General features: G+C 38.4%; 1 protein-coding gene across 2 annotated transcripts in view; it reads right to left on the bottom strand.

Annotated features, from left to right (window-relative positions):
• The window catches only part of LOC140372450 (dedicator of cytokinesis protein 9-like), a 34,532-nt gene extending 16,197 nt beyond the window's left edge, over nucleotides 1-18,335 (bottom strand). The window contains exons 1-20 of one of the 2 annotated variants that reach the window (XM_072459583.1): nucleotides 18,087-18,335; nucleotides 11,887-12,003; nucleotides 9,224-9,313; nucleotides 8,218-8,300; nucleotides 6,835-6,904; nucleotides 6,159-6,254; nucleotides 5,619-5,753; nucleotides 5,166-5,340; nucleotides 4,909-4,967; nucleotides 3,880-3,954; nucleotides 3,659-3,799; nucleotides 2,892-3,203; nucleotides 2,725-2,807; nucleotides 2,322-2,444; nucleotides 2,173-2,252; nucleotides 1,908-2,095; nucleotides 1,543-1,608; nucleotides 1,370-1,462; nucleotides 442-553; nucleotides 252-370 (exon numbers count right to left, since the gene is read on the bottom strand). In XM_072459583.1, the coding sequence (XP_072315684.1) occupies nucleotides 252-370; nucleotides 442-553; nucleotides 1,370-1,462; nucleotides 1,543-1,608; nucleotides 1,908-2,095; nucleotides 2,173-2,252; nucleotides 2,322-2,444; nucleotides 2,725-2,807; nucleotides 2,892-3,203; nucleotides 3,659-3,799; nucleotides 3,880-3,954; nucleotides 4,909-4,967; nucleotides 5,166-5,340; nucleotides 5,619-5,753; nucleotides 6,159-6,254; nucleotides 6,835-6,904; nucleotides 8,218-8,300; nucleotides 9,224-9,313; nucleotides 11,887-12,003; nucleotides 18,087-18,242 (2,373 nt within the window). In that variant the 5' untranslated portion in view covers nucleotides 18,243-18,335. Of the gene's footprint in view, nucleotides 1-251; nucleotides 371-441; nucleotides 554-1,369; nucleotides 1,463-1,542; nucleotides 1,609-1,907; nucleotides 2,096-2,172; nucleotides 2,253-2,321; nucleotides 2,445-2,724; nucleotides 2,808-2,891; nucleotides 3,204-3,658; nucleotides 3,800-3,879; nucleotides 3,955-4,908; nucleotides 4,968-5,165; nucleotides 5,341-5,618; nucleotides 5,754-6,158; nucleotides 6,255-6,834; nucleotides 6,905-8,217; nucleotides 8,301-9,223; nucleotides 9,314-11,886; nucleotides 12,004-13,331; nucleotides 13,582-18,086 lie in introns of those variants that run through there. The other variant, XM_072459666.1, reaches the window with a different exon arrangement.
• Nucleotides 18,336-23,447: the final 5,112 nt, after the last annotated feature.

Raw genomic sequence — 23,447 nt, 5'->3', positions numbered from 1 at the left:
TGGAGAGTAGTCTGAACATATTGGTATTGACCACTGGTTTTAGGGATTAAACTTTAATACCAATCTAATTTATAAGGAATTTGTTCTGAAAGCTTGATCCATTTTCCAATCCACTTGTAGCTACCAGTAATACAATTTTCTTTGTAAGGACCTAATGTTTGAATAGAAATCAGTGTGGCTTACAAGGAGAAACTAAGAAAAGAACATAACTAAACGGTATAAATACACCAAAATCTTAACACTTTTCATACCTTGGTGACAGCGTCTTGGGAGCCGAGATAGCCAGCAGGCAGATTGGCAGCAATAGGCAAGTGCTGCTCATTCATAATAACCCTGCCATCTCTGAGCAAAGGCAGCCATGCTGATCCCACTGCGGGCAAAGACAGAGTATACAAAAGTGTGATAGCAGAACAGTCGTATGTAAATGAGAACACATTTTACCAGGAGTCTCTATCAAGTCTTTCTTCTTGCTGTTACTGTCACAGCTGACATGATGAAGTGTGAAGAGGAGGTGGTGTTTGTCATGGAGTTGAGTGGGAAGCTCGACCTTTATCTAAAAGAGAGTGAAAAATATCCCGAAGTCGATTTATAAATACAGTTAAAGCTTTGTTCTAATAGAAAACACCTTCCACTGTTGGGATTAAATGTCAGGGAATATTAAGAGGGGGGAAAGTATATTTCTAACCAAACCTGACAAATTCAGCATAAAATGGTGTTGGTAAAAATATATAAATACAGTGCCGATTTATCAGACATCTAATATGTCTTGGGTCAATAATGTTACACCTTTATTGTCAAACTTGGGATGGCAGTGGTGCAAAAGCCACATCATAAGTATTTGAATTGGAATCACATCTTCCCCTAGCACATGTCCCTAGGTAAGACACTTTGATTATATTCCCAATTCCTGTTCCAAATTATGTCGACAGTAACGACAAGGTGTAAAAATCTGCAAAAGCACAATGTGGATGGTTTTCTTGTGACAAAAATTACAATGAAAAAAGGTGCACTATGTAACTTTTCTTCTTTTAGAGAGTTTGTCATTGTTTGTCTCACGAACATATAATTGCTTTAACTGTAATGTTTCTGCATTTACTCAATCACACGCATTTTATTGCCAAAAATACTTTGTTTGGCAATTCGTAAAAAACATAAAAACATTCCAGGCAAAACAACAAAATCTACAAAAAAAGGTTTCAGACCCTCCACCAAAAAACTTACATAGTGCTGCTTTAAATTCAAATACTTCCTCAAAATGTTTTCATTTAATACATCAATATTAGGGATATTCATTATATTCTAAAACACAGTCAGTGTCAGTAGTCATTATGTTTTGCTTTATCCGTGTACATAGATATATATAAATTACCTCATCATAAAACTCTGGGTTCTGTTGGTGGTGAAGAACAGAAGCATACGCCTGTTTCGTGAAGAGAGGACCTCCTGGACGGCCATAAATGCACTACAAGAAATACAATTTATTAGATTTGTTAAATCTTTATTTTCCCGACTTAAAGGACATGTCGCATTATGGAGATTCACCTTTAGCGGCTGTGCTTCGTCCTCATCAGAGTCTTTAAATTCTATGCACACAGCAATATTCCTTGCCTGGATAGAAATACACATTACAGTGTTTTTTTTGGCCCAGAACCAATTTGCTGCCAGACAGTGTCTCTAGTCTGACCCTTTGTCTATTCCAGAAGCCCATTAGTTTCAATAGAAAGTAGGAAAATACTTCAAAGTTTGCCAGCTCCCATTTAAAATAAAGGAGGTCAGAGAGACAGAGGAAAATCAGGTTGGTTTTGAATTAACTGCTTTGCCTCGGAATAATTTCAACTCTATTGCTTAAGCTTTGTCAGAATGCCTTTAAAACATGATCACACAAGGAGAAAGTATGCCAAAAGTACCTTGGCAAAAGACTTCTGTCCATCGTATTTGAGATATTTTGGATAAACATAGAGGTGATTTTTGTAGATGGTAAATGGTTGGGAACATTTGGCGATGCATGGGACAAATTCCTCCACTTCTTGTAAAGCACTGCTGGGTCCATTCCCCTCAAAGTTTCTCACAGGGATGTAAGAAGAAGTAACACAATCTAGATGCAAAACAAATATGTATAGAGTAAAGAATATAAAACCTCAAGAACAACTAAACATTACTTGAAATCTTTACTTGTTACATCCGGAGCAACACTGTCAATTGTCACATCCAAGTTGCCTAAAAGCACAGGGAGTTTGGCCATCTTTTCCGGTCTGTGGAGAAAGTAGAAAGTGCTTGTTATTCCATCTGAGATCTTTATAAAAATCCCCCAAAAAACATACTTTCTGAAGTCAGTGAGTAGTTTGAACATGTCCTCGTCTGACAACTTGCTGCTGTCCTGCCTGTAGAGAGCTGAAAACCGAGCGCTTTTGTCCAAAGTTCCTGATGCGTCTTTGAATACAGGCCTGCAAAAAACAGCCAAAATAATCAAATAGATATTGATGTTCACTTTTGTTCAGCTATGTATAATCTAAACTCATTGGTCAGTACTAGATACACTGATCTGCCTCTAAACTCTACAGACCTGTCTTAATTTAGATACATTGTTATATTTGTTGGTATGAAGCGATTGATTTTATTTAAATGTAATATCATAAATAATAATGTGTCTGAGTCATATTATTGTTTAAATAATGGAGATGAAGGCAATATAGTAAAAAATTCAAACATTCTGGGATGACTCGCCTTGCGGCCCATGCAAAGGGCATTCTATACTGTCCCAGTCTGCTGCACGCTGTCTTTGCATTCTTCAAAACCTTCTGTGCAATCTATCACCAAACATTGAACAATATCAGAAAACAATTAAACCAATCCAAGGCAATTGCAATGTAACGGTGTATAATTGTTTGTACCTTTGTTGAATCTGAACTCTTCATATATGGTTCAGTGCAGTGGGTAATGCCTCCCTGCAGCACCTTTTCTATCCTTGCAACCAGGAAGATTTCTGGATGAGGGCACGTGACAGAGAACACGCCTTGTTTTGGATACTGCAGAGCTGCTTCTGGGAGTGAGTTAGGATCACCGATGATTGGAACATCCTGCCCGAACCCCAAACCGGTCATCTGTCGGACTAAAGGGTGATTCAAGTCCACGTGGAAATCTGCAGAGATCTTTCTACTGTTCTGGACGTCAAATAAGGATAGCACAACGTAGAATGGCTCCACCTTTGAGAGAGAGAGAGAGAGAGAGAGAGAGAGAGAGAGAGAGAGAGAGAGAGAAAGAGAGAGAGAGAGAGAGAGAGAGCGAGAGAGAGAGCGAGAAACAAATAGAATATCAATCTTCTCTAATGCACTTCTTCCATTTAGAAATGTGCCATGTATGTAATCCATTTTTCATAGCATGTTTCCATTACACAGAGCCATTATGCGTCTTAATTGTGGAGGGAGAGAGAAAGGGAACAAGAAGATTTACAGCAGGAAACCACCGTCAGACTTGTGCTAATGTGGTAGGAGGCCTCAGCTGGTTACCATGAAGGTCAGTGGTTACAACAGACTCCCAATAAGAACAATTTTGACATGAACCAGCCAAAAAGGCCATGTGAAATCTACAACGGCTTCAAAACCATAATTCCGCCCTCTGTAGGTGAGTTTGTTGGTTTTACAGTTGAAGTGAAACGCACATTAGTCGTGGGCCCCTCTTCATTCTCAGCCACACAGCCCTGCAGGTTGAACGAAAGGTCATGGCAGCTGACAAGCACTCTCTTCCCAAATTTTTCCTCAAATTGCCGTATGTCTGGCTCGATCCCGGAGATGTCTAGTTTCTGAAATGAAAAAGTAGTTCATAAAAATATTGCAGGAGACATGGATTTGACTGCATAGGTGTTACATAAGGCGGCATCACCTGTGTGTCAGGATCTAGCGTGAACAGTTTGAGTCGAGCTTCACTCTTCATTTTGGACTCGATATCTCTGGCAGTCTGTAAAAAAAACATTTGGTTATTTTTTATTGGTTTACATTTGAACTGTATTAGCTGTAGTCCGAACAGTGAATCTTTTCTCAAGCCAGCCAACATATACTCTTTCATTCTCATTTAGGCCTGACAATATGTTCACCATCTCTCCTCGACTATATCTATCTCCAAACCAAAATATAAATAGCCATTATTCATCGATAATGTCCAATTGCTTTGCCTGGAATGTTCCCTAAAAGGGTTATTAACCTATCTAGGTATTTAAGTACAGATAATTTATTGCTCATAACTAACTTAGAACCTTGAAAAATAAAAAAAGTCCACTTTCTAAGCCAAACACTCTCACACAATATCAATAATGCAAAGAACAATAACATCTCCATGGAGAATTGTACAGTAAGTGGCGGACCCTCTGCATCTTACATAGCACCCTTTTTGAAGATAATCAAATTAATGCTTCAAAAGCTTCATTTTAAATTATAAACAACACTAATTATAAGTACAACCTTGCCGTGCATTTCCCCTCATGCACTGCAGTATTGCAAACATCCATCCCACTTACGTCCAAGTAATACATGTTTCATCACTCGCTGTAACTCAATTGAAGTAGCAGAAAATGCATTGTCAATTACACATTATTCTAATCACAAAACATGGCCTAGATACATTTATGTTTCAGTACATTGAAAAGTGCTTTGCTGTTCTTCCTACTTGTCACTACTTATGGAGTCCAAGCACACTTTACCAGGTGTTTGTTGCAATTGCACCATAAGGAAAACACAGGCACTTGTTTGAAAGGCATCCAGCTGTTTAGGTATTCAGCTCCATAGCCCAGCTTGCACATTTGAACCAAGTACATCCACAGGACTACAAGGGTCTAAACAACTAATCCATGTGGGCCCCTGTATGGTCACGTATATTTCTCTTGACATGTCACTTAGAATGGAAAAAACAGATTACCTGAAAGCTGTCCTGAAAACTTCCAGAGGAGATGTCTGCTTTTCCGTGTTCTTCGTCAGCTGAAGGGATCAACACAGGGTTAGCTAATTCAATTATATCAGACATGTTTGATACAGGATCCTCTTGGCTCTCTTAGTGAAAGCAAAGTTGTTTATTGAAGATAAGAACAGTATTGAAATAAATTGTTCCTCAGTGTAAGGAAGCGGTGGTAAGATGGAAAGAAATTGACTGGCAGATAAGTAAAAGGCCCTCCTCACCATCGTGTATGTCTCCATTCCGCTTCTCCTGCATGGCTTGTTCAAAACTACTATGGAGGATTTTGTTGAGTGTACTGATCCACTCCTCCATCTCTCCCTCGCTGTCTGCGGCCAGTAAGAATGTGCTTTTGTCCTGCATCTTCAGCTCAAAAGCAAAGCGCCGTACTTTGCTGTTCTACAAGAGCAAAGAAAATCCTAATTACACATGTATATTGTCATATCTCACTTTCACTACATGTATGGGGCCTCTAAGCTTGGTCAAGTCATAATTACTTCCTCATTATAAGAAGGGATTTGTTAAAATCAAGTTAAAATTGGCCTAAAATGTTTCTTAAACCTAAACAAATATAATCATTGTTACAAAGCTTGAAATAATGCATTTTTTTCTTGTCTGAGCTAAGATGATGCTTCAAAACACAACTGTTGCTTTAGCCTACTGCATTTGGCATTTACCTGAACTACTCCCATACAGGAGTCAAGGAAGATGGTTCCTTTGGGCTCCTTGGACGTGTTCTCGTCTTTGTAGAAGTTCAGGTTATAGGAGCCGTCTCCCAGCTGAGCCAGATGGAAGTACCTCCTCTTAAAAGACTGCAGGGTGGAAACGGACAATGTAAACACCCCGATCGCCTCTTTTGCTCTAAAAATACCATAACAAGGCATGGGAAAGCTCTGGGGTGCAATGAAAGTCAATGCCAGTTTTCCATATGGGTTTAGAGAGTGCAACAAATGGCTGCTATTAGTTAAAGTAAATTACAGTTTACATTACTGCTTCAAGAATTTGTAACATTAGACCGAGGACGAGCTTTTAACCATTGGATACACATACGTTATTTAGTTATACAATGTGAAAAGGCCAAGTAAAGCATTATGAAAGGCTTTTAAGACTGTTGTACCACTTTGAGATAAGCCCAACTTTATAAATGCCACTCTTCCTCCATTTATTGTACAGTATTGAAAGAGTCAAGACTTCTGGACAGGAGTGTGTAAACCTACCCTCATCGTAACACTGATTGCGCTGTTCATGTTGCCTTTGTACAGCCAGCCATGTTTTGACACTCCTCCTTTCTGGGATCCCAGGGAGGCTGTGTCCTGCGAGAAAGGGGTGCGAACGGGCCTGAATTAATTAAGACAACATTCTTCAGCCTTGTTTAAAGATAAAAAACATGTGCAAAGGTGAGGACAGTGTACAAGTTGGTTTAAAATGTTGCAGGCAGATTATATGACAGATGAGGTGAGGATGGATTAGCATCGACAGCTTCTCCACTGTTGAGAGGAATTCACTTCATTAGGTTCAACAACACACTTTTCTGATCTCATGGGATTTTTAGCAATGGCAATCTGTCCATTACTTCAATGCCTGAAGCTGGTTATTATTGAGAAAGGATGTGTTCTTAAAATGCGGCTAATGTCATGAAGTAGATGGCCCGGTAACAGTCTGAGAACAGAACATGAAATTGGGTAAAGGTTTCTTGTGGAATAAAAGCGGGAGGCAATTGCAATGTTGGGAGTTAAAATAATTAGGAGAATATATTTTCTTTATAATCTAGTTTTAGAGTCAAGCTTGTGGAGAAATTACTATCCCTATGGCAACAGCACAGCATAAATATGACAACACTTAAACATTTTAAATATATACAGTATATATTTTAAATGTTGTTTTTAACCTTACCTCATCTTTTTCTACATCTTCGTCAACTTCAAAAACATGGGGGGCAAGTTGTTCAGGTCTGGGCCCCTTACTGAAAGAAATTGAAGTTTAATTAGATGAAGCAGATGTATAGGTTTATGAGTTGTTGAGCTAGATAAACAAAATGTGGTGTTTTGGAATATAAATAGTCTCCAATTGATGTGTTTTTCAAAGCTTGTCTAGTTTTACAAGATGAAGCAACTCCTACGTGTGGGTCATTCCCCAGACACCAAGCCTAACCTCTGACCTTTACAAGACCTTTACAAGACCCGGATTGCTCTGAGGGAGTACCACCATAAACAGAGTCAAGGCCAAGTTCTAAGCAAGGCTAATTAGCCTTTTAACATGACGAGTATCATCTGTCAAGCCCATTTTGTTTGCAAAAGTGGTTTGTCCAAGGATACAGGGATGCATTGCATTGTGGGGCTTTTCCTTATGTTTTAATAGTTGCAATCAAAAGCGAGCTCGAAATAGGGCTGCTTATCCTTGGGAGAATAACATAGGAAGTGGGGCTATTGTTGTAGAGGAACAACTAGAAGAGCACATTTCCTTCTTTCTAGAGTTCAAGCTTAAACATTAATTTGGACATAAACAAAGGTTGTGTCATGTGGTGCAGTTTGTGAAAGATAGAGGAGCGCTTGGAGGGAAGTGTATGTAGTAAAAATTTGATAGAAACTGAAAAGTAGTGATGTTAAAGGGCTCATCCTGAAACAAATGTATTGAATCAACAAAAAAGGCACGAATAAAACAAAAACAGATGTGCGTGAATGTATGGTTCTCAAATGTTTACATTTTTTATTGCAGTGCCCAGTTTTATAGAGTTTGGTTTATTATTATCAACCAACTTCACAAATATTATAGTTACCGTAATATATAATCCAAATGTATTATAAAAGCTAGCCCAAGTCTTTTGATAAACAATAGTAACATAACGTTCAAAATAAATTATTCAACCTCAGCATAGCCAACAAAACAAAGAAATGAAAAACGATGAAACTAAACTATACCATTATGCTAAAGTACTATTCGAATAAAATCCTAAATTCTTCTGCCACTACTGTAAATATTGACATTCATGTGAGAAGGCATACAGAGGAATGAAGTAATGACTTGCAGCACTGTTGGTTCTTAATCATTGTTTGCATGAAAAAGCTTTATAACCACATGACAAAGTTTTTCTAGTTTTACAAATGTTTGGTTTATGTCATTTCACTGTTTTAGTCTGGTAGATTTTCAAGCTCTGTTCTCAACAATAACGCTGCCTTCCAGACTTAACATTTCAGGCAGAGACAGCTGAAATAGGCACCTGGTAATACTTCAAAAGCATCCAAGGCACACCCAAAAAACACAGCCACGCACACTCACTTCTGGAGCTGGCGGAAATCTCCTGAATACTCCTCGTACTTGTAGTTGACCACATGCCAGTCTGACTTGTAGGTCTTGATACACTGCAGAGACAAGGAAGAACAAGACAATTAAGTTCTCACATTTAACATTTAAGTTGCTTTTTAACTGTAAAAATGCACATGTTTATGCTTGATATCTCCATAATTATTGGACCAAGCTACATGAAACAAAAACTGGCATGAAGATCAATGTCTTCTATGTCAGCAAGAATGAACTGAGGTATTGATAACGGTTGCTTATTCAAACTCACAAGGACGATTGTTATCAGTTAAAAGCGCTTTAAACCAAAAGATTAAGATGGAACATTTGTGAAACCAATCTCTAACAAAACATAAGGTTCAACATTTGAATAAATTTAGTTATACAGACATGTGCTCTCTGTCTTAAAATATGACATAAAATTAAAGAATGTCACGTACTCAACCTACATTCAAACCCATGGGACTTCCTTCAATCCTGATAAAGTGTTTTCAAATTTCATAGAATACAGATGTTGAAATAAAAGAGTGGAAAATTGTTTGACGCAATTCAAAGATCCCAGCTGTATTAGGGGCCCCAGCTGCTGCACATGGAGTTATGATGTCATTTCTGGCTGCAGCTATGGGGGACAATCTCGTATCATGCTTTGTCAGACCGCACCCCGGACAGCTCTCTGAAATAACAACGGTACAAATGAACTCGCTACACACCTGTGTCCACTCGGGTTCACGTACAGGCCAGCGTTTGTCTGACCTTCACATGAATATTGTGTTTTTCTTATCGTTAGCTTAGCGTGAAAATTAATCATACACAAAAACATATTTTTGTTGAGACATGCCTGCACTGCTGTAGCTGATACATTTCTGGTGCTTTTGAAAACACCTGTGTTTGGATAAAACCAAAGGAACACAGGGCGAGTATATTATTTCTTTAATGATACAGAACGGACAAATCAGGCATAAGTCCAGGTAGCGGTCAGTTTTACCTCCTGCACAAAGAGAGCGTGAGCTTCTTTCACTGCGGACTCTGGCACGGTCGAGAAGACAGTCCGGCCCTGGCGCCTAAGGGTGCATATCTGGGGAGAGACAGTGCAAACAAAAGCAATAAATTAAATGTTTGTTCAAATGTTTAATGTTAGGTTCGACTGCATCTTATGAGTGTTCAGGAGTCACAGGAAAGATTTTTGTTTTATGCAGCTCTATGCTCATTCACAAACACATATCTTCAACTTGACCCCACCTACTCCTCCTATTGGTCAGCCTCTGTCATGATCTAAGTGAGTGACAGGTGGATTCAACCCATTACAATAAAGTATGACCTCCCGTGCAAGAGCCATTACAAAACCATTACATCTCCACAGACACAAGCATAAAATGTTACATACTGCACCTTTAAGGCAAGCAACTACAAGTATAAGAATTGTGATTTTTGGCATATTGCTCGCTGATGGGATGAAAACTACATACAACATACTAACAAATGCTAAATATAGAATGCAAAAGGCAGCTAAGGGCATATATTTTATTCAATTTAATTAAATTCAAAGAGCAAATACTGCCTTAGGGTTTAAAGTCAGTGGAGCTTGGTAACTCTTTCAAGTCACTGGATGTGTAAGGCACCATCGCTCCCATTTCTGCTTTTCTACTCGCCTCACAAGGAGGAGTTGGAAACAGTGGCATGGACTGGTGACCTAGTTTTGTCAGGAATCTAGCCTTCCCTCACTGGCAATTGATCCTCTGCTCTCATTTGTCCATTTTACAGAGGCAATAGCTATCGCAGACATGTCAGGAGCCCAAGCAAGCCCATTTATAAAGTCCTGTATTATCTCTATGTAGGCCAAAGGTTCTAAGAGTTTGATAGATCACTAGAACACACACATACATCTCAAGACAATTTGTGATGTCTCGTGTGATGATAGGAAATATATTGTGTTTTCATTCTGCTGTGTAATGTATTGGCCCATCCAGTCTTTTGTCACCACTTTCTCCTAATCACTTCACTGTCAAACTTACTGTATTATATAATTTGACATAAATGTAACTTTGAAACTGCAGGTACTTTGCTGTTATTAATCTAGACCTGGGAGTTTTGAACTACCCTAAACATAAAGTAAAGACTTTTCGAATATTCATGCACCAATATGAAACACAAGATTAGATCTCCAGAGCTCGGACTGAAGAATTTTTTTTTTTTTTTTTTACAGCTACCACTGATATGAATATATAATTTGACCAATGTTTTCAAGTCCCTAATTTTCAATTTACCGGTACATTATATTTTATAAACAAAAAGGAAAGAGAAGATTTTGCATAATAAAACCGGCAATGCAACAACATTGTGCATTAGGAATGTCAACTTTACAAGAAGATTACAATCTTTTTCAATTTTAGAAGCAAAATTATGTAATTTGAATTTAATCTATACTAAAAGTCAACCTAAATGTGAAGTCCTTTAGTTACAATGAAGATGGTTTGATTTCATACTTCCATACATACACCTAGGTGATCTATTAGCCATGTGAATGAGAACAAATCAAGGTTTTCACTGGTTTTTGATGTTAATAATAGTGAATAATTGTAAAACTGTGATGTTTCACTGTGACATCCCTATTGTGCATTAATTTTGCTCTAGATTTAATTTGTGATTGAGAGTTCCATTTAATCGATGCCTTCATTTCAGAATGTTTACATGCTTATTTTTCCTGGTAATGTTGATGCCCTTCCTCATTACAGTTAGTGCCTTTAGATTATTTCTCTTCACCACCACCAGGTTACTCTGTCCAGTGATTCCATATGTGATTCTGTGCAGGCACGTGCAAATGCTACACCCATAATGTCTGGCTGCCGTTCCCTTTTTCTTCCTTGTAGTGATGTAAAACACATGGCAGTTTACACAGATGGACAGACTGGGCTGGGAGCGCACAAGCATGGGGCAGTTACTAATAGCAGTGCAGTGTAGACGGCCTTGTAACGAAAACCACCCATCATCTCCTGATTGTGAAACACGGAGGATATACAAGATTTCCCACCACTTTCTCTTACTATAAAACTACTACACTGTTGTAAAAGGACAAAAAATACTCAAGAAAGGAATTTAGGAATGCGAAACACTATCATTTCTTTGAAGACAAAAGGGACTTCATGCTGATGTAATGTTGATACAGACTTTGAACTTCGATGAAAACAAAAACCATCCACACATCATGGACACTAACAAGCAACACGACAAGTTAAATTATGTACATAGAAGATTCACGAGATACAACAACTCCATCCTGCTTTTCTTTCTACAACACACCTCACCCAATTCAAAGTATTGTCTAAAATATTTCTCAGTTTCCCAGAATATTTCAACTTGACACAAAATAGGGTGTTGTTTTTCCAAAGAATGTGTAGGAGGGAAAAGAGAAATCATAACAATAGTCCGAGGATACTGACAGCAAGCAGTGAAAGAAATTGTAGCAATGTCAACCACGGAGACAAAAATATTTTTTTAAGGAGGAGGTGAGGCAAGCAATGTGCTTTGAATGACATATTTGACATCAACAGTCTTATATTGAGAGAGGACATGTTAATATCAAGGTATAGATGACAATTGTCGTAGCATACTAGCCTACCTAGTAGCTGTTGTAGCAGTTTTGCTACTTACCTCAAAGTCATCTTGTGGGAATTGTAGCATGTCCCGTAGAACATCACTGATGATCTGCGTCTTCCTTTGAAGAAGCACATTTTCATAGTCCAGGGGCTCGATAATCTTTGGCTTCACCTAAACAGCACACAAAAATCCAAGTTGACATTTCCTGATACAGTCTTGAATTTTGAACAGTTAATTTCAACCATAATTTGTATTGTTTGTATTTGTATTGTATGTAAAGTCAAATAGCAAAGGCTGTAGTTATTTCCATGAAAATTATTCTTGTTTTAGTTTAGTTTTCTTATTTCAATGTTCACTCCGATGTTAATACTTCTGGATTTGAAAACACAACATATGTTTTTTTCATGCAGCCCTAAGTCTTTCAATCGGAAAGACTGTCTGGACAACAAAATACAATTGTCCAACAAACAATAGCAGGCAACACGAGCCAAGGGAGTACTAAAACAAATGATTGTGGTTAGGAGTCAACATAGAACTGCAATGCTGAGTGTGTACCATTCATTGTAAGGACAGCATACAAAACAGTCATAATCACTGGCTGTACATTTGATTATTTTATCAATATACATTTACCAGTAAAACCCTGTTAGAGATAGATAACACTACATCTTTGTAAACAGTGCTGTGTTATAGATAGGAGGAGCTTAGGTCATGATCCTGACTGGCATCGCTACAGTACATTCCTCAGAAAGATTATTTGGTTTCCTTTAGGCCTACAAGTAACCTGGCAAATACAATGAACAGGTATGTTATGCAAATAATTGCATATAAATCAAAAGCAACACTCAACTTTGACAGACCGTTTGGCCTTATTTCAATAACAACACTGCTATTTCATCTAAATTAAAGTATATTATAACATAAATGTAACCCCTAAATTATCCAAGTCTTGGGACAATGTTAAGCAGATATCCAGCCATTATTTCCTCACTCTTTTGAATATGAAGATCTACTGATAAGCAGACAGCAGCCCTATTTCTAACTGAACATGTGCCATTGAGACAAGAGGATAACAACACACAGCTGTGAACTTCCCAGTGTCCTCGATGAATATACTTTAACATATAAAATACTGTATAAACGTAACATTATATAGTCAATCAGAATCCTCCAAAGCAATTAGCCTGGCTTCTAGCTCTAGTACAGGAATGGTTAATGACAAAACAAGCCACAAAGTGCTCCATTTCCTAAAAAAAGATCAACATTCAACCCTCTGGAGAGCTGGACCCTCAAGCTGCTATTTCCCTTTTCCGTCCTGCTAGAAAAAAGACCCATCGCTTCAAAGCTGAGAGCCAATCTAAGATAAAACGTTGCTTAGAATTAGAAATTCCTATTAGAAAACTACTCCCGTAGACAGAAAAGGGTTTTCTGTTAGATTAAGACAAATGTTCTACAAACATTAACTTACAAAATTAAGTAAAAATGACAGGTTGACTCACCCCCTGCACTTGTGATGCTGCCTCAGTTTCAGCCTCTATCTCAGCCAAACTCTTGTATTGCTGTGGAGACTCTATGACCATCTCCCTCTTAGGGGTTTTCCCAGCTCGGCCCTGCATCGCAGCCCCTACACAGTGCTGCTACTTTACTGCCAACAAAAGGTGGTGTCCTCAGTGAAAAGGCATGACAGAAAGTTGTCCGAGGTGAGCGTGAAGCGTGAGTAAGTTTTCCAACATCCACTGATTCCCTCTGTCTTCAATCACATGGTTCAGCCCCCTCTCATCACAAGTCTACAGCCCCTCCCACTCCCACAGCAACACAGCAGAGCAGCACTGTGTCTGTGGACCATTCCCCTGTAATAATATTCAAACTTAAGACAAGAGGGCTTAAGACAATTTTGATTAAAATGTATGATAACAATGGCAGGAATGAACACAAACGTTAGGTTCAGTTGATAGGAAAAAGACAAAAAGCTACTCTGCTGTCTGCTACAACAATTTTTACATACAAAAGCACAAGCGATGGAACAAGAGATGTAGTCTTTTTTAGTTTCTTTAAATACAAATAACTCAAATCAAATATCAACGCTGATTCAAATAGGTAATGTAACTACAGATAGCAAATATGGAAGAGCGTTGATAAAAATAAGAGATTTAAATAGATATGAGACATTCTGGACCATTAATTAATTTATATCTGAACCACAATCCTGGAACTGCTACCCAATTCTTGGATTGGACTCGATACCTAAAACGATACTAAACTAGGGCCTGGTCATCATATCATATTGTTTGTGATATATCGTCATTTGCTTTGGAAGAATATCATAATATAAGTCAGTATACACAGACAGCAGCAGAATTTCTTCGCATTCACATAGGGAGGCAGCCAAAGATTGTATCTAATTGCAAACGCTGACACCTAGAGATGCATTAACACTGACTGTGGAGGCTCTGCAGATCCTTAAAACACTAGCAATGACAGTTGCAAATATTATGGATGAATTTAAGGATTTTGTAAGGTAGAAATCATATCTTCAATACGTGTATCGATTGTTCTCTTTTATATTATGATAAAAAATATAGGCCATATCGCCGTGCCCTGTACTAAACTAAAAGACAATACATTTTATAAAAGCTAAAGCCCTTATGAATCTTGAGATACATCACGTTGCTTGATACATAATCTGTACACCTGCCAAGTTTGTATGAAAGCAAAGCTGAGAGGTCAGAGGTCACAATAATCCTGTGTCCATTGATAAAACTTGACAGTCTTTGATGTGTTTCTGTGCCGTATCCGTAGCAGCAGGCTCTCTCAGCAGGGTCTGTTAAAACACACTTCCCCTTCTCCGGATCTTAGACTCACATACTTTCTCTCTTTAGTTTTCCCCATGCAGCTCTGGTCCTCTCCATCCAACGAGCTCTTTCTGAGGAGACGCTGGACTTAAATCTCAAAGACAGAGGCGCCTAGGTTCAGCTGTTTTCCATCGCGTCCACGATGATGGCATTTTTGGAAAGGAATAAATGCCTCCAAATGTTTATTTCTGAACAATCTCCCAAACTCCAAAAAAGCAGGAATAATATGCATCTAATTATCTGAATGCAAAGGAGAGCGTGATGGTGGATGACATGGACAGGACTTCAAAGCTACTCCAATTTCAGTACCATCATCACGCCAAACAAAGGGCAGAGAGAAAGAGAGAGAGGGGCCTATAAGAGTTTTAGATTTTGACTCTTGGCTCCTCTGATGTAGCGTGGAGCCTGCATAATCTGCATAACTTGTTTTAACTGTGAGGAGTTCAAAGAGAATAGGAGAAACGCAGCATTCAAAAATCCTTGTAATAAAATAACACAGGAAATAGGTCAAAAAAGTGCAACAGTATTTACTATAATCATTCAACGTGAAAGTAATAGGATGTTTTTGTTAGGCTGTTTGCATTGTGTTGAGCTGGTTCTAAGTCCAACTCAATGATGTAGCACAATATTAAGTGTTATTTGAAACAAGAAGCCATTTTGTACTTAATGCTATAAATATAATTAATCTACAGGTATATAGGTTTACAAGCAGTTTGACATTTGTAAAAGTCCTCAAGAGCTAATGATGAAGGGAATTGGGTCCGTCAGGGCATCTGATGTTAAATCAATAGTTCAGAAATGTTTACACCAAGTACCACATTTAAAAATAAATAATTTTAAAAGAAAAGAAAATTGGCTTTCCGTGTACCACCAGCTCTAAATCAAGTCTATAACATTACTATTTCTGGTCTAAATTAGGGCTAAATAAGGTCTAAAGTAGAAATATTGCCATAATAGAAACCAATGGTACACTAGGAAGAGCAAAAATCACTGGACATGAAGAGATGTCTGTGTAACATCAGAATAAATGTGTACCACATTTTGAGAACCACCAAATTAAACTAAATCAACGAGTAAATAAATACCTTGTTATCACATTTATTGGCACACATAGCCTAGCAAGTCTACAATAGATTGTGTTGCATCGGGTGTGTAATCCAATCTGTCTGCATTTACATCCCCTTAGTTTGTGTCAATAAACATCTACTCCCATCAAAGATGTACAAATAATTGAAAGCACCAACCTCTGCTACAGCATTATATCCCTTGTAGGGTTGTCAAAAGTCTAGAAAATCAGATATTAATTGATACTAAGATACTAAAAGCAAGTATTCATACTAGAAAAATCGCATAAACAGGACAAAGTTTGACCTTTTTGAGTGATTTTTAGCTTTATCATAACTAGTATAGGACCACATGGTATATATACTATTATTTTGTTTTGAAAATTAGATTCATTATTTTAAAAAAAGAGCATTTTTGTAATTATGGATGTATCGATATCAAGCTTTTCCTTAGATTCAAACTGAGTTTGAAATTTTAGTTTTCTGACAACACTAAACTCTATTACTAGAACGATCTTAGAATTTTGTCAAGCTTTGACCATCTGTTTGTAGGAGTTCTTGCTACCAACCCATGCAACGCCAAAAATGCAACTCATTATTTATGCACAACACCCAAATATATATAGTTAAATACAGTCACAATGCCAACTTGACAAGGGGAATCTGCAAGACTTTCATTCACCATTCACCCGTTTAAGTGCTACTACAGTGGTATGGGGGCCTCAGAGACAGTGTCACCATCCCAGCGTGATAATCAGCCTCTTGTCAAAGGCCCGGGCCAGCACTGAGGTCATCCGGCTTCATTCACGCTCCTCATCTCGGGCACACACGCACGCCACCATCACCACCACAGTCACACTTCCTGGTTTCAACGGCTGGTACTGTGCCAGCTTCAGCACGAGTCGCCTGTTTGTGTGAGCTTGAGAAAGGGGAGTGCAAATTAGTTTACAAGACCATCTGCGTAGAAGCTTGACGTAGAAAAACAGAAAAAATATATTCCCATGTGAAAGAGAACGATGGTGTCCGAATGTTGCAGCTTGAAACTATTACCCAACGTGCACACCCTTCTCTAGAGGCAATACATATAGACCCAAATTCATAGAAGGATTGCATAAGAAAGGGGTTTGCTGACGTAATGTTTAGGAGGCTACCATGACAACACCTCATATTAGAGTTGGCGGGAGTTCCTTGAAATGTTTGGACCCTTCCCCTTCACAATGATCCTTGCGAAGTTCGGGTATTACTCAAAACCACACTGCAAGGCAAACTGAGGCTAATGCCTAATAAATGAAATCCAACTGAGTTTCAAAGGTTTTGGGGGGTTGTGGTCAACATTAAATAGCTGCAGGTACATTGGGCACACATGGGATAAGTTAGAGGTGATATGTGAGAGGGGAGTTCCAAAATTTGGGATGATGTCAGAGGTTTTGGAGGTGCTGAGAGCAAGATGGAGCCCCGAAAACCTCAAAATCCCTCAACGGATTAATCCATAAGACCGCTGTGATATTCCATGATACAGAGGAGGCTAAAGTATGACTTAATACGTAAAAGGCATGTACATTATACAGTATGTTGCAGTTAGCTATAGTAACACACATACTAATACATAATACAATACAAATGGGAAAAGGTGACAGAAAAGCAAAAGTGTACTGTACCATCTTTTTCAATCTAATAACTTTATGTCGAGCTATCTAGGCCTTCTTAAAACATATGTCTTTGAATGATACTAAAATTATAAATGGAAAGTTACTATTTCATTAGATTTTCTTGGTGAAGCCAATACCAGCTCTTGGCTTCACTAAGTCTTTACCCCAAGTCTTGGGTAAACAACAATATTTTTCTTCAAGTCAATTTTGTGGCTTCTCCATTCTATAAATAGCATCCTCCTAATGCAATGAAAGTGATAATGGAGAGACAATATTTTTCATGGAATCAGATTACTAGTTCTTAGAAAAGACATCTTGAATAGACATAGTACTTAGCAGAAATAATGTACTTGACTTGAAATCCTAATTAACCCCTTCACTATTGATCGTCCATTAAACGACTTTGATTTAAGACAAGGCAAGCTACTGGCTAATGGAGCTAAGTTGCGGGAAAGTAGCTTAATATGGCAGTGCATAAATCCAGGAAGACGAGGTAGCACGATATGTTTTGGTAGCTTGTTAAAATGTGCAAATGCAATGTGTTCTACCACTCTTCAAAATTCTACTGAAGCATCAATCTTTACATTTCAGAGCTCATTGACATTCAAAAGTAATTCCAGTCTGCTGTATTGACTAAATTGGACAAAAAAATTACCAACAGAATTTTAATGTAGCAATAGATTTACCACAGGAGCAGTGTTGGACAGCCAAAGTAGGGACCCTCTTAGGCTGTCTGTCTCCTCCTCTTCCTCCCAATCCCCAGGCGCCCCCTTTTTGTATCCACAGTTTCTCTGCAGGATGGAGCGAAGCGATTTCAAAACAACTACACTCGTGGTGCACCCCATGTTACCTCACCAGCAGAAATCCTTACTCCCGCTTTGTCCAATTAAGTGCTGTAAAAACAAAACAGTCCCTGGCTTCTTGACATTATGATTGTCCAGTCATGTGCAAGAAGTAATTCATTTGAAAGCAAATTCCAAGTGTAAAGTCCAAAGGAATAAGCTGATTCATTCATAGCAGGGCGTCAACTCCGCTGCCGTATGGATAAGGATGCTCAGTGTTCACCCTCCCTGATTCCTCTTACCCTCTTCTTCCTCCTCTCCATTCTCTCTCTTTTACTCTCTCTCTCCTTTCCTACCTCCTCGTTCAGCCGCTTAGTCATTGCTCTGAATCTTGCCTTTGCTTTGTCAACAGTAAAAGCAGTCTGTTAACAGCAAAGTCACCCACATACATTCACAAGTGCGCTGGCGCAGACAAGGTGCTCCCACAGAAGTGTGAATGCATCCTAAGGCAATAGGAACAAGTCATGGTCAAATTAAGATGAATTAAAATGACAACAAAGAATCTCATTAGATGTAATCGGCTATTTCATCAAAGATTGACACATTCACCTACTTTTAACTCTGTGGTGGCAAGTTGATTCATAAACACATCATTATAGAAAGCAATATCAAATCCAGTAATAAAATAAAATGTCTATTTGCTTATTGCACAAAAGGTAGTGAATCGTCAATATTTTTAACACAATAAATTAACAATAAATAGATTTAGGCTGGTTTCTGGCAATAGCACACCAACATGACTGAGAAGTGTGAAACAAAGTAAAATCTTAGTGATATAATCAATAACATGTTTCATTTGAAGACGCATATAGCAGTAATATTCAGTCCGAGCAGATAAACAAAAAAATATCAAAATATTGCTTGTAATTAAAGCAGATCGACACAAATATCCAGGCTGAGTCATTTAGCAGAAAAAGTGCAATCGTGTTTAAAATAATGACTAATAATGACAGTGCTGTGACCAGGGCCGGCCCCAGCACATTTGGTGCCCTAGGCGAGCTACTCCCCCCCAAAAAAAAATTCGGCCAAGCAAAAACACATATAAAACAATTTTTGTTAGATTTATTTGTCAATTCCAAAATAGTGTTTGGATACATAGAAGGGGGCGCAAAAAACTTTTTTTTTTAAATCCAGTGCCACCCCAGGCACCCGCCTATATGGCCTAGTGGAAGGGCCGGCCCTGGCTGTGACTGGACTGGAACCTCAATCTGAGAATAGAAAAGCATGAATGGTGTGAAACATGGCTGCCTCCAACAGGCCACATCTGCCACTGCATCAACTCAGGGGCCTGGTGACTCAATGACAAAAAATGCAGACAAATCTTACTTTTTTCTAATAGACATTAAAAAGCACACATTTGGGTTAGGGTTAGGGTTCAATTCATCTTGAAAGGACACCATCAGGCAATAACGTGAAGTGAAGGGGAAATTGAGCAGGCGTCTATGAGTTGAATGGAAAAAGTTCTAATGAGTTTATTGTGCTGGGCAATTTTTCACTAGTTTAAACAAGTAAGAGCAAAGACATTCTCCACATTTGTGTTGCATAAGTGTAGTTCATATCAAATTCCTGCAGGTAAAAACAGAATCCTTTGTGATCTCAGTAACAACTTCTCCACTGCATTGAAAACCTATAGTTGCTCTAATTATATGTATCTCAAGCCAGAAGTTTGAAATGGAAGGACTTAAAAAAGGTAGCCAGGAGATTGGAGCATTTTTTCCACACTAAAACGTAATGGCTATTTTTACACATGCCACGCAGAACTGGATGTGCAATTTCAGCAATTGGGTCAAAGGAAATTTTTATGGTCACTGCTCGATTTTTGCAGATGGGCTGTGATTGAAAATGGAATGGGATGGCATTGATAATAACAAATGCACACACTTTTAGAACTACTAGAAATGGCTAGGCTGTTTAATTAGCCAAGTTCCTATGCAAACCGCCCTATTTCTACATGATTTCTTGAACTTATAATGTAATGCACTCCAGGCAAAAGAAATCCCACTGTAAACATCTTAGGCCACCACAAAGCAGATGTTGCAACAAGCTGAAATCCCTATTACATGCTTGCATAAATCGACACTGCAAGCTATGGTGCAGAAAAAGAAATAACTACCCAATCAAAAAAGTGGTTTGCAAACAGAATACACAAACGTTCGTACTAGTGCCTCCAGGCAAAGAGAAGTGATGACAACGGCGGTTGCAAAATATTGTCGAAACTTGTCCAACCTATGTCATGTAGGAGGAATTTGATATTTATAGTGAATAAGCTGGGTCTGGCTGCCGATCCTACTGCAAGAATGATGTGCGGGGAAGACAGACAGAGACATGCCATGGTGTATCCAAAAGCGTAGCGGCGAGTGTTTATGCCTGTGTAGAATGGAGCAGCTTAAATAAAGAGATGGCAATGGTGCGGTTCGAAAAAAAAAGTCCCAGGCTCGTCTGTCAGCGGAGGCAGGAACTCGGGACCACAAAGCCAGCGCCGGCGTCCCATCCAAAGTCCTGTATCATGACACATATGGGTCAGCAGAAGTACAAAGCTGAAGATTATCTGCTTTTATGCCCCGCTACAACCAAATCCTCCAGGGACTGCATACAGGGCTAAAATAGATGATGGTAGTATAGTGGTAGAAGTTCTAAAATGCTGAATCTACTATCTATCAGGTTTTGTTTTTTTCTTTTTATTTCTTTAAAACCTCAAAACACTGTGTTCCCTCTTGTGAAATCATCAGGTGGTGATCCATGAAGTGTTCCTTTGTGTTTGGATCTAATAATTTCCATGCTCAAATTGCCTTCATTAAAATGTAATGTTTTTAACCTTGTTTTATTGTTTCACTCCTCCACCAGCGGATTAAAAAGTTATTTTGGCAATTTATGTACTTGAAAATTTGACATATTTTAAAGCTCCAAAAAGTACTCAAAAAGCCCACAATGTTTGAAAGAATACTTTGAAAATGTACCTGCATGTGCCTGCAATACAATTTATTTTAATCAAAGTACTTTATTCTGAATACTTAGAAAACTTTAAATTGCCTCATTCTATAGTGTGAAAACTTAACATCAGATTAAAACTGCTTTTTGTTTGTTTGTTACTCTTAATTAGTATTCTGACTTTCTTCCCAACACTGTGTAAGGCCAGTGTTGTATTAAGAGCAAAAAAGCCCATCTAGTAGGAGCCCATACAAGATAAAGACAGATTATAAAAACATCTTAGCCAGCATTTTCCCACAGTTGGAAGTCATTACCTAAACAACCACGGCCATAGCGCCCCCACTCTGTTTGCAGACATCTAGCAAAATACCCCTTACAATAACTTAACCTCAGACATTTTAAAAACACATGCTTAAATATTCGTAATTGAAAGTCTCCCAGCGCACAATGTGACATAGAGGAGAAATAGGGCATGTTTAAAAATAGCCAGGACACCTACCATCATCGCATCCATTATTAAATACAGTGCAGTGATCCGATCTGACTGCCATTATGCAACTCCATGCACTGTGGCCCAGGACTGAATTAATAGCCTGCTGCAACCTAATTGACATAATTGAGATAAAGATTAGAGCTAAATGATGGATTAAGTTTCACCTGGAAAATTGAGGTCTTCAAAAGCAACTTCCTGGACTGTTTTGTCTAGGAATTTGAGTATCTCCACTAAATGTAAATATATATTTACTTTGCCCATACCAGCGTGTCAGTATTCATGTCAAAACAAATGGGTACATGAAACAGCTGCGACATTGCCAGACAAGAATAGAACGTACGACTTTTTTTTTCCGTCAGAAATAATCGGTCACAGATGTCCACCTTCGTCTTTTGTAGCAAGGTTTGAAGATAATTGTTTTGAGTACACTTTTCTGCTAATCTGGCATGAAATTAATTTACTGTAAAAGTCACCAGCCGGATGCGTTCCAAGCTTGACCCCTTTTGAAAAAGCAGTAGAAGTTCACACAGGGAAAACAAACTCAGAAGTCATAGCAATACAGATGAATGTGCTTGTCTGTGCAACTTAGAATACACAAAGAAACCCTTCTTATTTACAGCATTCAAAAATAGGTAGGGAGATTACTATTTGATGTTCGTAGCAACATAAACAAGCCCCCTTCGTTGTCAGGTAATTATGACTGGCCAGTCCATATTCATTAGAAGATAACAAGATCAGAGCGTGCACTGGGACCATGCAGCAAGACAGCAGCTGTAACTGACTTCAAAAGCCATTAGGGGCAAAAGAATGCTATATTGATCACCATTGTGTAACAAGACACAATGTAGTATGGTATAGATCAAGTCTCTAAAGACAAAGCACATTAAATATTGTTGGCTCTAAAGGTCAAGTACCACTAGAAATAAACGAGGACTCAAATATTGAACAAGAACAAACAGGTCTAAAAAGTGCAGGACTAACCTAAGCCATTACAAACATCGGGGAGCACCCATAAAATAAACTTAGATTACTGTATCCATAAATTAAGAACTGCTTTGAACAAAGAAACTCAAGAGTCCAATTAATCAATAATATTATTGTAACAATGCAAAACAGATACAGAAATTAAAAGTGCGTGTATGTAACTTTTCTGGTGGAGGTCCTGCTTGCCACCGTAGATATGTAGGACACCCTGCAGGACACTCTCTCTGCTCTGGAGAGCAGCTTCAGTGAGAGACTGATCCACCCTCGATGTGCGAAGGAAAGGTTCCGTAGGTCTTTCCTTCCTGCTGCTGTCAGACTTTATAACAAAAACTGTTAGTACTGAACACTCGCAATACTGACCTAACCTAATACTGATGTGCAACTCTGTCATATGTGCAATTGCTGTTGGAATTCATGTGCAATTCATGTGAAATTCATGTGCAATCTATGTGCTGTCGTGACACATATTCATGTGCAATTACTGTCGTGATCACATGCAATGGTATTTATGTATTTATTTATTTATTTGTCTATGGGAGTTTTTATTTATTTATAGGAGATCTTCTACTGAAAGTGTTTTTCAGACTTCCTATAAGTGATCTGTTCTTCTGTATCTATCTCTGTATCTACCTGCGTTGCACCAATGAAATTTCCCCATGTGGGACAATAAAGGAATATCTTATTGCTTTGCCTGGAATGTTCACGATATGAAATAATGGCTTGATAGACAATTCCAAAGCAAAGCTATAACATCTACACAGAGACAAGCAGGTGACGAAGCCTCCATATCTTTGAGACAGAAT

The sequence above is a fragment of the Eucyclogobius newberryi genome, unplaced genomic scaffold, assembly GCF_026437365.1.
Source record: "Eucyclogobius newberryi isolate DKJ021-1_F unplaced genomic scaffold, fEucNew1.0.hap1 SCAF_1, whole genome shotgun sequence".
NCBI classification, from domain to species: Eukaryota; Metazoa; Chordata; class Actinopteri; order Gobiiformes; family Gobiidae; genus Eucyclogobius; species Eucyclogobius newberryi.
This window is presented reverse-complemented; position numbering and strand designations above follow the sequence as displayed.